This window comes from Rhinatrema bivittatum, chromosome 3 (genome assembly GCF_901001135.1).
Source record: "Rhinatrema bivittatum chromosome 3, aRhiBiv1.1, whole genome shotgun sequence".
Taxonomy (NCBI): domain Eukaryota; kingdom Metazoa; phylum Chordata; class Amphibia; order Gymnophiona; family Rhinatrematidae; genus Rhinatrema; species Rhinatrema bivittatum.
This window is the reverse complement of record NC_042617.1, coordinates 506,760,421-506,781,142: the sequence shown is the minus strand read 5'-3', so window position 1 is coordinate 506,781,142 and position 20,722 is coordinate 506,760,421. Positions and strand designations below refer to the sequence as shown.

Below are 20,722 nucleotides of genomic sequence, written 5' to 3'. Positions count from 1 at the left end.
CTGAATGCCACACCAGAGGCTACTGAACTGGTGAATATCCTGAAGAGATCATACATTACATTAGTCAGAAAAGCCACCTTAGATTCTAAGCATGCTGTCTCTGTACTCTTGGGTAAATTGCTATATCGAACATATCACTGCACATGCTATGTAGCTTCAGCACAGCAAGGCTTGCATTGCAATGGCTCCTGTTCTAAAACATTCCTTTAGGATGGATTCAATTTTCCTATCCTGTGGGTCTTTTAATGCCATTTCTCCTCCTACTGGTACAGTAGTTTTATGGGTCATAGTTGACACTATCTCTTCCACCTCTGGGATTCACAATAGATTATTTTTTTCTTCCACAAGAAGGGAGTATAATTTCCCCATTACTCTGTCCACTTTGAGATCCCCCTTGCAGGGTATCCCATTCCATAAGAACCATAAGTTTTAATGATTTGCATAAGAGGATCGATCTTGAAGGTTTTCTTATTCCCTGTAGAATGGGGTCATATTCTACCAAGCTCTTCCCTCTTTGTGGCCGGTAACTTCAGTGCCACCCACACACTGGTAACGAAGGCTGATAGCTCCTTTTTGCGGAACAGCTTTACTATAGTTGACTCTTCTTCCTCTAAGGTACACTGTTCTTCCTCTTGGAAGCTCAGGAATCAATTTTGTTGAGAGTCATACCTGACCAAACTCCTTTAAAAGGATTCAAGGGTAGGCAACATGCCTAGGGAAGTCACAGCTCTAAGGGTGCCTTTTAGGTGTTTTAGGGCAGAGCCCTTTCTCTATGCCCAGCCTGAGTCCAGGTTTATGATGTCGGGTATAGCTCCCTGCTTCTACACATTGCCCAAGGCTTAGTGCATCAGCACCACAAATTCTGGTGAAAAAACATTCCCCGTAGGCTCCAGATGGCTCCTCTAGGGGCTCCCGTACTAATTCGCCTTCCAGGTGCCCCAACTTTCCTACCTGGCTGCCCCAACATAGAGTCTTCAATTTCCAATGGCTGAGAGGCCAGGTCTATTCTTAGCCAGCCCCTTCCAGAGGACCTTCCCTGCTGTCAGCAGACCCTCTGGGGAGGTTGGGTCTGGTCCTCTATTGCACATCAGGCAAAAGGAGCCCATGACACTGGGAACTCCTTGCTCCATTAGGAGTGTGCCCCTGTGACCTTGAGGCATTATTTTTCTTTTTCAATTAGGCAGGCTGTACAGGCCTGAAGATGACTATGAGAAGAGAAGCTTCTGAATGTCAGAGTGTGCTAAAATGACAGCCAAACAGTACCATGGTTACTGCTCAGTTTTCCCTGTTCCCCTCCTCCACTTGCATTCCCTTCCTCCTCTCAGCCAAAAACTCCATGAACTCTTTTTATTTATTTATTTTGCTTTATTGCTCAAGCACAGCCCCCAAAGGAACAGAGGAAAGACCCAAGTAGTCCAAACTCACTAAGAACCTAACCTCTTGGTTGCCTATTCCTCAGAATAGTGAATCCCTGCTTGGATTACTTCCCAGTCACCTAGGGAGCACTCTACCAGTACCACTCCTGGAAGGATTGCTCTAGTGGGGAAAGTAACTCCGCAGGACTGTTGCCCCAGGAATGAAGGGACTCAACTAGGTAGAGGCCGCATCCTAGCTTTGGAAGTTGGCAGAATCCATTCACTCTTGTCTGCAACTGCAGCAGACTGACTATTGGTGTGGACTTGGAGCCGTCACTCTTATGGCAAGTGATGAACTCATGGAGGTGGTGTGGCCTCTGTCTCTGCGAGCTGAGGAGCATGGAAATTTCTGACAGTAAGGAATGGTTTAGCAGGAACAAAAGGAACATGTCATTAAAGACAAACCTCAGTAATTTTCAAATTCAGAGTTATGAATAATGTAAATAGGGGAATACTCATGGCAAAGCTGGGTCACTCATCAATGCTGAAAAATATTTTAACACATATTGTGGAAAGAAACTGAGGAAGTTACAAAGCTTGTAAAAACAAAATTGAAATTTAAAATAAAAACACAACAAAAAAATATAAAAACAGATCTACCCCAAGAAATCCCTGGAGTCTATTTATTGACCCACAATGCCTGGTAACATGCAATAATTATCACAAACCCCATTAGCTGCGATTGGGACTATTTATTGTTAATTCATGGGGCAGGTTGACAAATAGACAACCCTCTTCTTCCCACCCATCCCGATTTTTGGATACAAGTAAACAATGCTGTGGACACAAGCAAACCGTGCGCATTGCCTAGTTAACATAGATGAGAGACAGTATTCACACTAATATTCTGCTAGGCTATATCATTATTATGATATGAGAAAGTTAATAAAATGAAGAAGGAACTGAATGACCAACTTGATATTTTGAAAGCCAAGTTGGAACCAAATAATTTTTCTCAGAAATGAAAACTAATTCAGACAGAGCTGGATGACTTCCAAGGCAATTTAAAAATGCTTAAAACTTAAAAATGTAAACGAGATGAATTAGACTATATGGGTTTGTTTACCCATGGATGTCTGGTAGTAGACTGTGAAAGTCATTTAAATCTTTAGATACATCATCAAGCGAGTCCTCTGACAAAGAACTGTCAGGAGATAAACATAAAAGTAATAACAAAAGTGTACGGTTTAGTGCGCAACATTCTCTTCTTAGTAAAGCATAGATGCCATTATGCCACTAGCTGAAAGAAACATCTTCTTGGAGCCCTCATGTTCCTATAGACTGACCTACTCTTCAGCTCCCTTGTGGAGCAGCTGGGTGGGTTTTTATGGGACTCTCTCAGACACAATCACTGTGAATATTTTAAAGTTTTGATACAGGTTCTAGTTGTATTGTTGCACAAGTGTCGGTTTGTATTTGTACTTCTATTAAAAATCTGTTTGCAATTATAATATTTACATTTGCTTATATAATATAAATGTGATGTAGGATACATTAGTATTCCATGTTTCCTTATTATAGTGCACGTTATATATACATACACACTATTAGTCCTCCTATTACTACTACTACTAAACATTTATATAGCACTACACGACTTATGTAGCGCTGTACAAATACACAAACACACAGAGAAACATATATACATACACACACATCACATTTAGTCTTTATAAGATTTCTCAAGGTAGTGTACAATATTAAAAACTGAACTGGTGTAGCAGTAATGCAACATTAAATCAAGTGAAACAAAACAAAATCATCTGTTCCTCTCTACATGTTAATATCACCAATCTGCCTATTCATCTCATGATTACAGGAAGAAGTTTGCCTTAAAGTTTTTTCTTAAAAGGCCACAAAGTTCCAGGCAGCTTATTCATAGAGATGGGCCAATCACTGAACAACAGCGGCCTTAAGCTTGATTTTTCTAATACAAAACCTAAAAGTTATACAAACATTACCTGCAAACTTTTCTGTAACCGATTCATCCATAGACCAGAAACAATGATCATATGCAAACACCTGTTTTAAAATAAAATTGGGATAACGATCAACTATAAGTAACACAAGTACAAAATAAAAGTAGTTTTATGACAAATGTAAGATTTCGCACTTTGAAACTGAATAGGAGATCCCATAGACCTTTTATTCCATTTTACAGAATTTGGATGGTATTTACCATGGATTCTTTACTTGGCATTTTCCACATTTTTGATTGACTTTAAGGCACGTTCCTAACCTTCAAGGTACATTTGGTAATGGGAATCTTGATAAGGTGAAAGTATTTGAGAAAACTAGAGTACTATTAATTCCAGGTCATCATAATATTACAATCCAGTTTTCCAATACCAAATCCAATGCATTCTTCAGGGGAAAAAAGCACCTGACCGCAATGGAATTGGAGTTTAAAAATAAAAAAAAGAGAGGGCCAGAGCACCATTTCATGATGACAATGATAGAGAAATCCTGTACAGTGCTTCAGTATTTTTATGCTTTGTAGACCAATGCTAGGGAGCAACAGTCACCATCACCCATTTGCAAGACTGCATCTTTTTCTCTCTCATTACTGTTCTAAAACAATTAGGTTTATGTGGAATTAAGGAAATAAGCCAGAATAGGAATGAAAACTCTTCACACCCTACTCTCTCATCACTTTGTTTTCTAAAGCATAAAAAGTCCTGCTTAAGATACCAAAAGGCAGTGCCTTTATGCATATGCAGATTTGAGCCTTGGTGTAATTTCCATAAAACACATGCCAAATACATGTAAATGAATGGAAATGTAATTAAATGCCATTTTCACATAATTAGATATTTAAATGCTGGATTAAAAGCTTCTCATGTTTTGTTTTGTATTGTTTTTTTTTTAATTTTCATTAAAAAAAATATATATAAGTTGCTAGTTTAAGGAGTAGGGAGGGAGTCTGACAGGCCCCATCCTTCAGCAAGGAGAAAGGGGGAGGAGCAAGATGCCTGACAAGGAGGAACAAGGAACAAAAAGGTCCCCATGGCTCCCATCCACTTAGCAGGGAAGAGGCTCTCAGACCTGGCCTCTCTCTTCCTCTAAAAGAAGGAGCAAAGAGAGGCTAAATAGGGCACTGCACCATTTCTCTTTCCTCTTTTAAAAGGAGACAGTGGGAGATGAGGCAGTGGGCCTGCATGTGTGCCACCAGCAAGAGAGTTGAGGGTGCTGCATGTCACTGATCAACTCGCCAGTACTGCAGGTCCCTTGAATGGCCTTGCCAGGAGTCTGAAAGATTAGAGGAGCCACAGATACCCTGGTCAGCTTATCATGAATTCAGGAGGAGAATGGAGGGTGCCACGGAGGTGAAAAGAGGGGATACAGACAGCTCCTGCTGCCCTCCTACAACTTCTCCTGGCATTCCACAGCAAAACAGAATGTCAAGACATCAGAAAAATATCAACACACCTGAGAGATCTAAAGCAGAAGGAAAAAGATATTTATTTGTATACTCTTCAGATGTGGGATATTTCTGCGGTTACAATAAATTCCATAAGTAAACCCTGATCTCATCTCTGAAAGTGTCATCCTCTTCTGTCTAAATACAATGCTTATACTGGGACTCTGCGCAAAAAAAACCCCCACATTTTGTGCCAAATTCAACTATCTTTCTGCTCCGAGTTAATATGCAGTAATGGTTTCAAAATGTCCCGCAATTATTAATACTTCAAAACAGCTGCTAGACTCAAAGCAAAATAGGTTTAATAACGTAATGCATAAGGGTTAATTTGTACTAATTGAGTAGCCTTCTCAGACTGAAAATAATTGGCAAAATCAGCTGCTTCTGAGGAACACTGCCAAACTGAACAGACTGGCCACATAATCTCAAAACAGAAAACAGCTGGCTGTATGCAAACTGGAATCCGACTTTAAAGGGATTCAGTGAGGGTTGATAAACTGAAAACAGCTATTTGACTGAAACAAGATGCAACAGCAGGGAGATGCAAATGGAAGCGCCTGCTCCTCAGGACCTGGTTTTGCAGGAAGGCCTGCCAATCCTGCTGCATCTGTTTATACCTGTGCTGCTCTGCCAGACAGGAAAATGAAAATCTAACCTAAGCCAGCAAGGAAACTATTTTTTTTTTGGGTTTCTTAGTTTGCCACAGATTCCTCTCAATTGTATGCATGCACTGAGCATGCAACATAATCAAGGCCTAAAAGATGCTCAAATTTTTTTAATTCAATCTATCCCTTATTTATTTTTCTAAACAGCCCCTACCCCAGTCAGCATGCCCTTCTGACACACGTATCCTCACTGTCCAGTAGAGAAGTCTTCTCCAAGACTTACACTTAGCCTCATTTCTTTGGCTGGCAAAGATCACCGCGGTACCCGCAGCCATCTTTACTCTCTAGGATCAAGTGTTGCCTCAGCACTGTGTCTGAAGCATCTGGAGATTCAAACCTAAGTCACACTGCAACACTGCAGCTGAGTCACAGGACTTTTCCACAAGGCGTTATTTTTATGCCTAACACTGACGTAGCGGGTCAATGACTACATCATTATGATGCAAAATGACTCTTTCCTGCGGTTAATAGTATTCTGATGCCGATAACATTTCTTCTTGTGAATTAGGGGATATATTCCGCCTTTTGTAGACAGTTTATATGCTACATATATTTTGTATCATTGAAAAATGGAGTCACGCTGCTGGATGTCATTTCATTTCATTTATAAAACACTCCTATAAATTATGAAATCCAAACAAAGCTGCATGTACAAAATCTAAAACAAAGCATCATCATAAACACACCAATGAGACAGCACATGGATTATATAAAATCAAATCCTTTACACATCTCCAGTCTCCACCACCGGGCCCTTTAACAATGGTTTCCAAAATTTTGTGTTGTCGACACAGCTGGTACTGGGTTCATTACATCAAGGCACACCATCTCCTGGCATAACCACTTTCCCTCTCATCTAACCCCCCACCCTTTGGCATATAATCTTTCCACTCATTAGAGCCAAAGTTAAACAGGATTTTTTCCCCCCATCCATTTTCATCCATTTGTAAATCAGGTTTGTGGTGAACAAATTACTAGAGAATTTGGAAAATTGTATCCCTCTAAATGAAAGCTTCTTTAAATGGTTAAAGAAAAAAGTAAAGACATTAAATCTACCTGAAATGCAAACTTAGAATATCTGAGTGGCATGCAGCAGCCAGCAACATGCATGCAGAAAAAGGCCAGGCACAGCATGCATTACTGCTGTTGCAGGGAGCCCCAAGAGCAGGCAGAAACATGCAGCTCTGGGGAGGAGTTTTACAAAGGAGTTATCACTGAAACAACACCAACACTAATACACCTGGGAGGAGGAGGAGAAGGAGGAGTAGACACTAGCAGGACTATCATCAGCTAAGCAGAGCCCTGGCTGGTTGAGGTGGGAGGCGGTCCCTTAATGATGCAAAGAAGCCATCACACAGGGACTTCTTTCCACCATTTCTCCCCTTGGTCTGGTGCACCAGGTGGCCGGCCATCTTGCTCATCCCTTCCCTCCTCCCTGGATGCTAACTTCTTGTCAGTATTGAAGTGGTGGGGGAAGAAGAGATTGAGCGACAAGGAGGGAGAGCAAGAGATGTGGGAGAGATTGTTAGAAAAGGAGAAGAGCATGTGTCTGTTACTGTCATTTCTGTTCTCTATTATTTATTTTTATTTTTTTACTGTTAATAACTTACATATTTATTTCCTCCTTTTAACTGCTTTATACATTATTTTGGCAACACTTGTACAGATAAGGTTTCCAGAATCTGACTCCGTGTGGCATGAGAGAAAAAGGTAGAACTGCAAACATGCCAAATTGCATCCAGTATTTCTGAATTTCCAGGTCTCTGACAGGGTCCTAAACTGGCTCTGTGAAGTGGTGCAGAAGGTACAGCCTGAACTGCTAACTGCAGAGAAAATGGAGAGAGGATCAGGCAGTGCTGAGGAAGCACTCAGAAGCAGCTGCGGCTGAGGAGGAAATGGGGTTGTACTAAGTATGCCCCAGTGACCAGGGCTGCATCCAGGTCTGGAGCCGGCAGGAAAAAAAAAAAAAAAGGACCAGATAACTGTTTTTTAATCTATTCAAATTTTCAGTTACAGTGCTGCTAGAGTGATAAAGGAAGGATAAAGGAAGCTGGGACCTCTCATAATGCAGAGGATTGAATCACATACTTATACGGCCAGAGCTCCCAGTTTCCTGTGACAGATTTTTCAAAGTTCTGCAGCAATTATGTCACAAATTAAAATAATTTTGCAGAAAGACTCACACATTTGACTATGCAAAAAAAGCAAGTTTGCTTACCGTAAACGGTGTTTCCGTAGATAGCAGGATGAATTAGCCATGCTGTCATGGGAGTCCCAAGCTCCCTTGTCATGCCAAGAAATTGATGTACTTTTTTTATTTTTTTTGCGCGACTTGTCCTGAGTGGACAGCCGATGTAGAGTTCTTATATCAAAATTTGTCCAATACCGCTCGTCCCAGCTTAGCATCTTGAGACGTCTGCTGGTCTAAGCAGTAATGAGATATAAAAGTATGTAGAGATGACCAGGTCGCTGCCTTACAAATGTCAATAGGTGCAATGTGACTTAGGTGGGCTATGGACGTAGTGATTGCCCGAAGTTGATGAGCATTCGGTTTCACAGGTAGTGTTACCTGTCTTTTGTTGTAAAAGAACTGAAAGCATTGAGCTATCCAGCTAGAGATTGTTTTGCAACTGGTAGGCCAGGTGCATTCGGATTAAAGGAAAGGAACAGTTGAGATGGCCTTGAGTCTATGTGTGTTCTAGTCTTATAGTAGGCTAGCGCTCTTTTGCAGTCCAGGGTATGGAGTAATTTCTCTTGGTCATTACAATGTGGCTTTGGAAAGAAAGTAGGGAGTTCAATAGACTGGTTGATGTGAAATGCTGAAACCATCTTCGGAAGGAAGGAAAGGTGAGTCCGTAGGACTGCCTTGTGGTGGAAGAACTGAAGGTAAGGTTCGTAATGCACCAGCGCTTGAAGTTCACTTACTAGTCGTGTGGAAGTCACTGCAATAAGGAATACTACCTTCCATGTGAGGTATTTTATATGTGCCAAATCTAGAGGCTCAAACGGGGAAAGCATTAGTTGTTCAAGAACTAGGTTGAGGTTCCAGGCTACTGGCAGCTTAGAAATCGGGGGTTGGAGATGGTAGAGACCTCTGATGAATCTAGAAACCATTGGGTGCTTTGAGATTGGTTGTCCTTGGAGTGGTCTATGATAGGCTGCAATGGTGCTAAGATGTACCCTGACTGTAGCAGTTGCTAATCCTGATGAATATAAGGAAAACAGGTAATCCAAGAGATTTGTAGGAGCACAATGAAAGGGATCATGGTGATTGTTTGAACACCATGATTCGTAACGCTTCCATTTATATTGATATGCTCGCCTGGTAGAAGGCTTCCTGGCCGCTAAAAGAATTGTTTGGCTATCCTCCAATATTCCTTGCTCCCTGAATAGTGACCATTCAATCTCCACGCTGTTAAGTGGAAGGAGTCTTGCATTGGGTGGAAGAGAGCTCCCTGGTCCTGGGACAGGAGTCCTTCCTTGTTGCCCCAAGGGGATGGAGGTGTCGATCAAGAGATGAAGAAGGTAAGAGTACCATGGTTGTCTCGGCCACGCTGAGGCGATGAGGATGAGGCCCGCCGCCTCGACCATGCATTTTTGTACCGTGCGAGTTATCAGTAGAATTGGAGGCGTCTTGAGCCATCCTGAGATGACTGGGAAACAAGGAGCAGTAATGAGGTACTTTCCTGTTGCTTTCCATGGCAAAGAGGTCTATGGATGGCGTTCCCCATTGTGAAAAGATGTAGTCGGCAACCCCTTGGTCTAGAGCCCATTCATGAAGGTGAAAAATTCAACTCAACCAGTCTGCTTTCGTGTTGGCTATGCCGGGAAGATAGGTTGCTTGTAAGTGAATGGAGTGTTGAGATGCCCAATCATAGCGATATTAAGTTGGAGGTCCCGAAAAGTAAAAAAAATAAAAATAAATAAATTTTGAATTTGGCTCGCCTGTCAGGCCGAAAACCGGATGCTCAATTTTGCCAGCGTCCGGTTTCCGAGCCCGTGGCTGTCAGCGGGCTCGAGAACCGACGCCGGCAAAATTGGGCATCGGCTGTCAAACCCGCTGACAGCCGCCACTCCTGTCAAAAAGGAGGCGCTAGGGACGCGCTAGTGTCCCTAGCGCCTCCTTTTACCCGGATCTACCGCGTCACCTAATTTAAATAGAGAATCGCGCGCACTGGCAAAGGGCCGTTGCATGCGCCGGGAGAGCAGGCGTTCGTCCGCTCTCCCGCGGACTTTACTGTATCGGCCCGTAAGCAAGTAAATAACAAAAAACTGAACAAAATAGATTTGTACTACAGAAATTGCAGTTACTTATATAATATCCAATTATATATGATTATGTGCCATTCTCATCCCTTGAGGACCTACGCTCTTCCAAGAATTTCTCCAATTGACTTGGGTCATAATATACATACTTTACACCCTCTAACCGCATTACACATTTGCAAGGAAATCTAATTAAAATCTGAATTCCAAATGTTCTTGCTATCTTGGCTAAATCTATAAATTTTCTCCATCTTACTTATGTTTCCTTAGACACATCTGGATACATCCAGATTTTTTGCCCTAAATAAAGGGAGGTATGTTTTAACATAAAACATACCTGTTTTATGTTTTATGTTATATACCTGTTTTATGTTTTATGTTTTACCTGTTTTATGTTATACCTGTTTTATGTTTTATGTTTTACCTGTTTTATGTTATATACCTGTTATATGGATGTTAGTTTATTTAATACCTATTAAGAATGTCAATGTAAAGCCTGTTGCTAAGTTATTGTTTAATGTAAACCGCGGTGATGTATTTCCTTACGTACTGCGGTATATAAAAACCCTTAAATAAATAAATAAATAAATAAAAGCTTTTAGAACTCTGTCTCTGTCAGAAGGCAGAGCAAATTTAACTATAAGCGTGCCTTTCCCCTCTATTTGGGCACTTAAGGAAGTTTCTATTAATTCAGTGACATTTAAAGATAATGCATGTGCTACCTGCACATCATTTTCACTTTGTTTTATATCACTTACAAAATAAACTTTTGCGATTATAGGAAGATTATCAGGCTTCCACTATTGTAATGCTCTACTTCTAGGACTCCCTTACTCTTCCATCAAGCCACTACAAATGTTACAACATGCCACAGCGAGACTTATTGCAAACTCTCGTAAACACGACCACATCACCCCTACCCTTAGAGACCTACACTGGCTCCCCATAGCCTCTCGTATTATCTACAAAACACTCACCATAATGCATAAAGCAATTTACACCCACAATTCCAACTGGCTAGACCTCCCTTTCACAACCACTCAGTCCAATTGACCGACCAAAACGACTAATAAAGGCACCCTAGTTGTGCCCTCCCTGAAAACAGCCCATCTCTCCTCTACACGTGACCGTGCTCTTTCCATAGCAGGTCCCACTCATTGGAACACAATGCCACCTGATCTACGCCTTGAACCATGTATGAACAATTTCAAAAAGAAATTGAAAACATGGTTGTACAAACAAGCTTACCCAGAATAAAAAACCTACACCGCCTCCAATAAAAAAAAATAGACCACATTGCGTCTACTCCATCTTCCTCTTACTGAGGAACCATAGGCTGTTATCCTCCCTCCTACCGAGGAACCATGTTAATGTTAATGTTATTTCTCTTCTTTCCTATTTTATTGTTACCCTCCTCCCAGTTTTAATTCCCTGTTAAAATGTAATTTCCAAACTTTACCAGTTCTGCTGTAAACCGGCATGATGTCCACAACTAATGCCGGTATATAAAAATGTTTAAATAAATAAATAAACAAATAATTTTTCAGTTGTTCCTTGGCAGACACCATTTTACACTTAGAAAAACTGACAATTCTTAAATTTGTATACCTAACAGTATTCTCTAGATTCTCAACTTTTTTAGAAAGGGATAGTTCTCCTTATATTATTGAAGTATGAACATTTTTAATAGAAGTTATTTCATCTTGCACCTTTAATAATGCCATACCAGAATTTAGTACCATTGGGTTCAAATTTAACAATACATTTTGCATTTCTTTTATATTAATATTCAATTTCGCTATATTGTTTTGCAACATAATTAGTACCTGCCAAATCATTTCCATTGTTACATTACTTGGATTACCTAACAAAATTTCAGGGGATAACGATTCAAATTTCAATTGTGATTGTTCTTGTATAGTGCTATATCCTCTTGGGGGGGGGATGGGACCAATCCTGATGATAAAGTAGGTCTTCCAACGGTCGAACTACTTAAAGTCGCCATCTGGGGCTCGGGGCAAAGTTGACCCCCCTTCCCCCTTGGCAGCACAATTTCATCACGATCCTCCTCACTCGGACTCGAGTGTAACAACGGTATACGTCTTACAGTAGAATCAGGATCAGAAATAAATGCACTGCTCTTAGGTGGTGCTGGCATAATTGGAGCCCCAGGACTTAGACTGATTTCTCCCAACGATGGTGAAGCTTGCTCCCCTTCAACCAAAGTAACAGGAACCTCTGGGGTTAAACAATCTGCAGGTGAGCAGAAATTCGTTAACATTGTTTGCACTGGGTTCGGTTTGGCAGGGGTCGAGGCTTCCTGTCTCACTTTGCCCTTCCGCTTTGTATGCGGCATTGAGGAAAAATATATACTCAAAGTATCCAAACAAATCAAACAAGGTCAAGACTCTACTCTCTTTTCTGAAGCAAACTTAATAGGTAAAGAGAAAACCGGCTGGAGATCCAAGCTCACATTCAAAGGAGAGGGCAGCCTTCCAGCCTTTGCCGGCCTAAGCCGGACCAAGCCGCGCACCCCTTACGGAGTGCGCGGCTAAGGCAGCACACCGACGGCGACATGCGCCATCAGCGCTGTGTTTTTATGCGCCGACGCTCTCCTGTGACGTCGTCCGGCCCTCCTCCTTACAGGCCCGAAGAGGTCGGCGTAATCCGCCAGCTGTTCCTCGGGTTCCAAGTTGTTCCGGGGGGGGGGGGGGGGATGAGCAACGACCAGGGACTTGGTGCCCCAACCTCTCCTTCTCCCGAGCTCCCCAGCCCACCTTATTTATAAACTTAGGGTACGCCAAGTCTTCAGGTGGCGAGTATGGTTCCTGAGGGCCTTCCGGAGGGTCTGAAGAATACCCAGTGAATAATCCTGGTGATGATGGAACTGAGTCAGGTTGATTGGTCAATAGAGATGAGCCAACTGGTCTAGGTGTTAAAGGTTGAGGTGAGAACTGTGGTATCACTGATGGGTCCTTCTGTGGTGCTGGTTCTGGAATGTTTGGAGGGATATTCAGTGGTGGTAAAATTTGAATTTTCCTCCGTTGGAGTAATGGGAGTTGGTGCAGGGATTCCAAATCCTGTCTGGATGGAGGATAGGAAGTCCAAGAAAGCTAGTGATAACTGAGTTATCGCTCTTTGTGTGCCCTTTGGAATCTGAGGCTGTGGAGGTAACGGAGAGGGTTGACTGGCTAGAATTGCAGCTTGCAAAATATCCACGTCCTCAGTATGTGGTTGATGTTCTTGTTGTATGAATTTTTGCTCTAGTTTGGTGCACTTCTGTAAAGGTTCTTGCAACTGAGGTAAAGCCAGTTTTCTCTTCGATACGGACGAAAGATCTGGAAAAACGTTCTCTGAAGAAGATGAAGATGAGGAGAAAGAGGATATTCTAATCAACTCATCCTCTGAGTCAATAGGTGATTCCGTCTCAGGAGTGCCTTGTCCCTGAAGAGAGTGAACAGAAGGTGGATTATTCTGTTCTGGGTTCAGATGAGACAAGTTATCTCTTGAAGTAGGAGGCCTCGGGGAATTTCCTAAGGTCTTCTGTCGATGAAACGAAGGATGAGTTGGTGGTGCGTGAGACAACTGCTCTAGGGTATAACTAGAGTGCTTCGAGTGATGTAACTGCAGTTGTTTAACTGGATGCTTCGATAGCGTCGATGTCTTTTGCCTGTGGTGCTGAAATATGCGAAGGTTGATTTTCCTTTTGCTTCGATTCACGCATCGGAGTATGTGTTGAGGCTTGCTTCGAGAACTGCATCGACCAGTGTTCCGGCGCTCGCTTCGATTCTTCATCAGTAAGTGAGTCGAGCGATCTTCCGCTCCGTGCGTCGATCGACGCTTTGGAGTTTTAGACGGGTGCTTCGGGAGACTCGACGCATGTTGTTCTCGAGCGTGCTTCAAGGATTTTGACTCTGAGCACTCGACACTTGCAACTGATATCGGTAATGTCTTCGACACAGATGAGGACTCTGCCGATCCTCCCTTGTGATGAGTCGATGCTTTTAATTTTTCTGTGTCTGTGAAGTGCCTGGCTCCAGCAACGCAGCCCTCTGAACGGTCGGTGCATGCTTCAACCTCGGACCCGGGGAGGAGTGGGCCTCCAACGGGGGGGGGGGGGCATAGGAACCAGAAAGAGAAATATTTTTTAATCTCTCAATTTTGGCCGCTCTCTGGTGTCTCGCTCGCGGCGACATTCGACCACAGTGGTTACAGACTGTTTGGTCGTGATTCGGGCCTAAACACAGGTAACAGGCCTCATTGTCCATCAGTTATGGACATTATCTTCCCACAAGCACATGGCTTGAAACCGGATGGTCACGGCATACCTGCTGTCGACATCTGTAGGACAAAGTGGAGAATCTCTTTATTTATTTTCTATTTTTTAACCAAGTCTGAGGAGAGTCGTGGCTCTGCGTGTGTTCCCGCTCACGGAAAAGACAGACTGAGGAGAAGCTGTTTTCTGCGCGGGAACACTTGCGCAGCCACACAGAGCAAAGCTCTGTATCAGCTTTGTGAAGCTCCGCCTCTGACGCCAGACTGACAGTCCCATGACAACATGGCTAATTCAGCCCTATCTACGGGAAAAGTCAATTTTTTTTTTTTTACACTAAAAACCATTCACAAGGTTTTTAAATCATTTAAAATTATACAGACACAAAATTTATCAAGTACAAAAATCAATTTATGAAGAGAAGTTAAACTGTGAAATGCCACTTGTTTTGAACTGAAATAGCATAATCATTCTTTTTATATTTTCTCAAGAAAGTCCTTGTTGTCTCAGTATATGAGCTTATGCATGTTAAAAATGTCTTCAACATCGGCAGTTTGTTACGCTGTTAATTACACAGAAACAGGAGGCAGTTTTACCATTAAGCAGGGTGATGTGGCCACCCCAGGTGGCAAAATTCTGGGTCAGCAAAAAGCAGCCCCCCCCCAAAAAAAAAAATATTCCTGCTGTGGCTGCTTCACCCCGCACGCAGAACCAACCTAAGACACCGGGTGCCATGGTTTTTATGATGTGGCCACGGAGTTCCCATCTCCTGAAGGCAGAAGATCAGGCCCACAGCATTGGTGCGCCTCTGATGAATTACCTGTGGGATTTCCCCCACAGGCAGAAGAAAAGGCCTGCTTTTAGGATGTGCCCATGGGGTTCCCACTCCCTGCGAGCAAGAAGAGAAGCTTTCCTGAGGAGGGTGAAGGAATCATGGCAACAAAGGGAAGGGAAGGCGAGGGGTGCATGAATGAGAACTCACTCTCCTTCTCTTACCTCTCACTGAGAAGTGATGGAAAGAAATGAAAGGGGTGAGAAGGAAAAGCAAGGGAGGAAGAGGGAAGAGGATGAGAAGGGAAGGAAGGAAAGCGAAGGAAGGAACGAACAAGTGAGTGAATGGGAAGGAGGTGAGTGAGAGGGAAGAGAAGGAAAGGGAAGGATTTAGGTTGTGGGGAGGAGAGGGGAAGAGGGAGGGAGTTCAGGTAGGGGGGTAGGGATGTTCCCTCCCAGTCCGCTCCAATTAAAGGGAAGGCCCGATTGCATCACTACGCTTGTTATAAAATCTGTGCGACCATGTGTGCGCCGGGAACCGCGCGCACACCTTTTAAAATCTACCCCTTTATGACCAAAAAAAATGTGAATCCTTAAGATGAAAACAAAAGCTGTAAAGTCAGTTGTTTATCTGACTTAACATCCTCCACAAGAAGAGTGGCTCTATCTTTAATGAGAAAATGAGAATCTTCTATGAAAAGAATGAGATCAAATGCTCATCTTTAGAGAGACTCTCCAAGGATTGAAAAAGGCATGTACAAATGGCAAGTAATATGTTTTTGCAACAGCTGGGATGGTTTCTTTACAGATCCCCAGGAGATTCAGATATAATTAACTTAAGCATCTCCACAGGAGATAAGATAAACATCTGGGGACGTTTAAAAATCTCAAATTACATCTCTTAGCATAATTATTCAAATTTTCCAATCTCCTGTGCAAAACTGAGTTCTCTCATAATGGCATTATTACCAAGGGCTACGTTCTGTTCAGCTTGCTCCTGAATCTTTTGAGAATGCTCATTCATCTGAATAGGCATATTCTCTACAGATCCTAGCATAGAATCCATCCTAGAAGACAGGACAGTCTCCAAATTGGAAGCATGTGGTCCATAAGGAATCCAACGCTATTATAGCATGTTTCTCCAAATGACTTAAAGGTGTACAAAAACTACAGATTGGGATACCCTGCCTTGGATTGGGGAGGAGGAGACTCCAGCTCCATAATCCCCATCTTTGCTCAGTGAATAAAAATCTCCTTCAGGCTTGATCTCACTAGAAGGTGTGCCTTCTCTGTCGCTGGTCCCAACTTTTGGAATGCCCTCCCTGATTCACTCTGGGTAACATCGAATACTGAGGAATTTAAACAAATTTTTTGAAAACTTACCTTTTCTCCTTAGCTTTAAGAAATGCAGTATAGCATTAGATTTATGATCATCTGCCTCACATATATGAGGTGTGATTTGTACTTGTTTTTCTTTTTATGGTATGATAATGTTCTTGTTTCATGATCTGTATTTTATTTATTTATTTATTTGTGGCTTTTTTTATACCGATGTTCGAGAGACATCACATCGGTTTACATGTAACAGGTGAAGAAGCAACACATGAAAATAGAACTGTGCAGTACATAAAATGGAACATAAGGCAAATTAACAAGGTAGAACTGGATAAGGAGAAAATAGATGTATAACATTATACCATTACAACATTATAAACTAGAAATTTACCGAGTCAATATATACAGCTTTGTGGTTGGAAGGGCAGAGAACTGAGGGGGGATGGGTTATGTGTAAGCTTGTTTGAACAGCCAGGTTTTTAGTTTGGTTTTTTATTTTTTTAATTTGTGGGAACAGGATTCCAGCCACAGGTCTGGAGGCATGTCATTCCAGTTCGAGGGTCCTGCTATAGATAGTGCTCTTTCTTTTGTGACGGTGAGGCGGGGGGGGGGGGGGGGGGGGGGGTTAGTGAGGGGGATGTGTAGTGAGCCATTGTATGTGGATCTGGTGGGTCTAATGGAAGTGTGGAAGTGAAGGGAGTCGTTGAGCCAGTGAACATCATTGGTTATGTAGTGTCTTATGTATGATGGTGAGATTCTTATAGCGGATTCTGAATGAGATAGGGAGCCAGTGGAGGTCTCTAAGAACAGGGGTGATGTGGTCCTTTCTGCGAGTGTTAGTTTGATGGTGGCTGATGGGAGACCTTGCAGGATGGAGTTGCAATAGTCTAATTTGGAGAATATTATGGCCTGGAGGACAGTGCTGAAGTCATTAAAATAAAGGAGGGGTTTAAGTTTTTTTGAGGACATGAAGCTTGTGGTAGCATTCTTTCATGGTAGAATTTATGAACGTTTTGAGGTTCAGTTGGTTATCTAGAATTACGCCAAGGTCTCGTACGTGATGGGAGATAGGAATTGAGGTGGGGGGGGGGGGGGGGGGAGTTGTTATCAATGGATGTCAAGGGGTTGGGATTGCGTGATATGATAATGAGTTCAGTTTTGGAGGCATTGAGGGAGAGGTTAAGATTAGAGAGGAGGTGGGTGATTGAAGCTAGTCAGGTTTCCCAGGTTTTAAGGGATTTAGAGATGGATTTAGTAATGGGGATAAGAATTTAGACGTCGTCTGCGTAAATGAAATTAATGAGTCCTAGATCCGATAGGAGATGGCAGAGGGGTAGCATGTATATATTAAAAAGGGTGGAGGATAGGGAGGAGCCTTGGGGTACACCATGAGTTAGGTTGATGGGTTCAGATTCGCTGTTACCAATATTGACTATGTAGAGTCTATTATCGAGGTAGGATTTAAGCCAGAGAAGGGCGGTGCCAGCAATGCCAATTTCAGATAGGCGGTTTAGGAGAATCTTGTGGCTGATAGTGTCAAAGGCAGAGGAGATGTCTAGCATGGCAAGGATGTAGGAGTGGCCATTATCCATACCTTTAAAGAGGGAGTCAGTGAGGGAGATTAGGAGAGTCTCGGTATTGTGGAATTTGCGGAAGCCAAATTGAGAGGGGTATAATATATTGTATTTTTCAAGGTCAGAGAGTTGGATGTTGATAATTTTTTCCATTAGTTTGGCTAGGAAGGGGAGGATTGAAATAGGTCGATAGTTGGACGGTTCGGAGGGGTTGAGATTAGGTGTCTTAAGGATAGGTTTGACGATGGCTTGTTTAAAGAGGAGGGGACGTAACCAGAAGAGATGAAACAATTGATGATATTGGCTAATGGCTTGGATATCAGGTTGGGGGTTGTCAGGAGGTATTTAGAGGGGATGGTATCAGTGGGATGTGATGCGGGTTTAATTTTCTTAAGGAGGGTTTCTATTTCGGTGGAAGAGGTGAGCTTTAAGGAGTCTAAGGTTGCATGATGGATTTTAGCAGGTGTGTTTGGGAGGGAGGTAACCTGGAAATAAGCTTAGATATTTTGTCCTGAAAAAAGTGGACAAGGTCATCACATATGGATTGGAGGGGGAGCAGTCTTGGTGAGGTCGGAAACATAGGAGAAGAGGGCTTTGGCATTGTATTGAAAGTTGTGAATTCTGACAGCGTAGAAGTCGCGCTTGGTGTTAAGGATAGAGGTTCTGTATAGGGCAAGGGCTGTTTTGTATGAGGCCTGAAGGGTGGGGATGGATTAGAGTGCCATTTCTTTTCGGTGTTTCTTAGATCACATTTAAGTTTTTTTAGTTCAGAGGTGTACCATGGGTTTCTAGAGCTGTGAGAGGGGTTTAGTTCTTTGGTTATTAGGGGGCAGATTTTGTTGGCAATGTCATTGGTGATGTTGTTCCAGTTGGAAAGGGCAACTTCAAGGTTGGATAAGTTGAGATCGTTAAGGGTGTCAGTGAGGGATAGAATTAAGTCGTCTTTGGAGCAGGGTTTTCTGAATTGGATGATAGTGGTGAGTGAGTGTTGGGAGATGGATGTTTTCAATAAGGAGAGGTTGGTTTTGATGAGGAAGAGGTCAGACCAGGGGACAGGGGTGCAGATAGGTGTATCGGTGGAGAGGATGTGAGAGTTGGTGAAGATTAGGTCTAAGGAGTGACCTGCTTTGTATGTCGGGCCGGTTATAATTTGTTTGAAGCCCAGGAAGGCTTCGCAGGAGGGGGATGAGGGAATGGCATCTACATGGAGGTTGAACTCTCCAAGGAGGACGGAGGGTATGTCCAAATTGAGATTGTCAGCAATGAATTCAATAAATGGAGAGGCATTGTTTTCAAGGAGGCCGGGGTGGGGGAGTAAACAAGGCATATTTGGAGTTGTTTGGATTTGAAAAAAACAATTTCAAATTTGGGGGAAGTGTGGACAGTTTGGGATAATAGTCTAAGCTCTTTTTTGGCAGCTAATAGGATACCTCCTCCTCTTTTTTGGGGCCTGGGTAAGGAGTATATGTCATAAATGTGAGTAGGGAGATGGTTTAGAGCAGAGCTTTCCAAAGTGTGTGTTGCGACACTTTACTGTGTCGCCTGAGGTGTGCCGGTGTGTCGCGCAAGCCCGGTGCACGTGACACACTGGCAAGTGCAGGGACCGGGAACCCATGGCTCCGAGCCAGATATGCTGCATCTGGCTCGCAGACAAGTATCGCCACACTTTCCCGCTGACCCAGCTGCTCCCCGGTCCTCCTCCGCCTGGGCGGAACGCGGCAGGACAGCTGGAGTCAGCGGCACCGGCGTGCTCTCTTCTTCCCACCCCCCTCCCCCGGAAGAGGAAGTGGAGAGTATCGGGTGAGTGCGCGGCAAGAAGAGGCCACGCTAGTGCGCTCGGCATCGACCCGAAGAAAAGAAGACTGCAGCGCGGCTCGGAGGAAAATGTTCAACCGCGGCCGATGGGACTCCGCCTCCGCGAGGGCTGAAAATGAAGAGGTTAGCATTGGGAGGAGGCTGCTGCTGCTGCCGCGAGGCGCGAGTTCCCCCGGGAGTTCCCCCGGGAACTCGCGCCTCGCGGCAGCAGCCTCCTCCCAACACTAACCTCTTCATTTTCAGCCCTCGCGGAGGCAGAGTCCCATCCGCCGCGGTTGAACATTTTCCTCCGAGCCGCGCTGCAGTCTTCTTTTCTTCGGGCCGATGCCGAGCGCACTAGCGTGGACTCTTCTTGCCGCGCACTCACCCGATACACTCCACTTCCTCTTCCGGGCCGCGGGGCCCTGTGTGTGTGTATGAGAGAGTGAGAGATTGCATGTATGTGAATGATTGAGAGCCTGTACATGTGAAAGAGAGTATGTCTGTGATTGAGAGCCTGCCTGTGAGAGAGAGAGCATGAATGTAAGTTTACCATTGGGAACCTGTATGTGTAAGTTTGTGATTGAAAACCTGTTTGTGTGAAAGAGTATGTGTGTATGATTGAGATCCTTTGTGTGTGAGAGAAATCATGTGTATGTATGATTAAGAGCCTGTGTGTATAAGTAAGAGAGAGATCATGTGTGTCTGTGTGTGATTGAGAGCTGGTTTAGGTGATGGAGCATGTGAGTATGTGATTGAGAGCCTGTGTTTAAATGAGAGAAAGAGACCATGTGTGTCTGTGTGTGATTGAGAGCTGATTTAGGTGAGGGAGCATGTGAGTATGTGATTGAGAGCCTGTGTGTAAATGAGAGAAAGAGAGGACATGTTTGTAAGCATGTGAATGAGAGTCTGTGTGTGAGAGAAAAAGACAGCATGTATGTGTGTGATTGAAAGCCTGTGTGTCTGTAAGCGTGAAAAGATAGATAGCATGTGTGTAAATGTGTAATTAAGAGCCTATATAAGTGAGAGAGAAAAAACATGTGTATATGTGAGTACTGAGAGCATGTGTGTATAGGTGTGTCATTGAGAGCCAGTGTGAGAGAGAGCGCTGGTATGTGACTGAGAGAGGAGAAAGTTTCAAGCAAACCACCCCTCCTCCTGCTAATTCAGAACAATCTCAGGACACCTGGATATCAAACGTTCCCAGG

The 20,722-nt window shown here is 43.3% G+C and overlaps 1 protein-coding gene across 1 annotated transcript in view; it reads right to left on the bottom strand.

Moving 5' to 3' along the window:
* Positions 1–20,722, bottom strand: part of KIF13B (kinesin family member 13B) — a 428,508-nt gene that overhangs the window by 289,949 nt on the left and 117,837 nt on the right. The window contains exon 5 of the mRNA XM_029596896.1: positions 3,377–3,437. Coding sequence (XP_029452756.1) covers positions 3,377–3,437 — 61 coding nt within the window. The remainder of the gene's footprint in view (positions 1–3,376; positions 3,438–20,722) is intronic.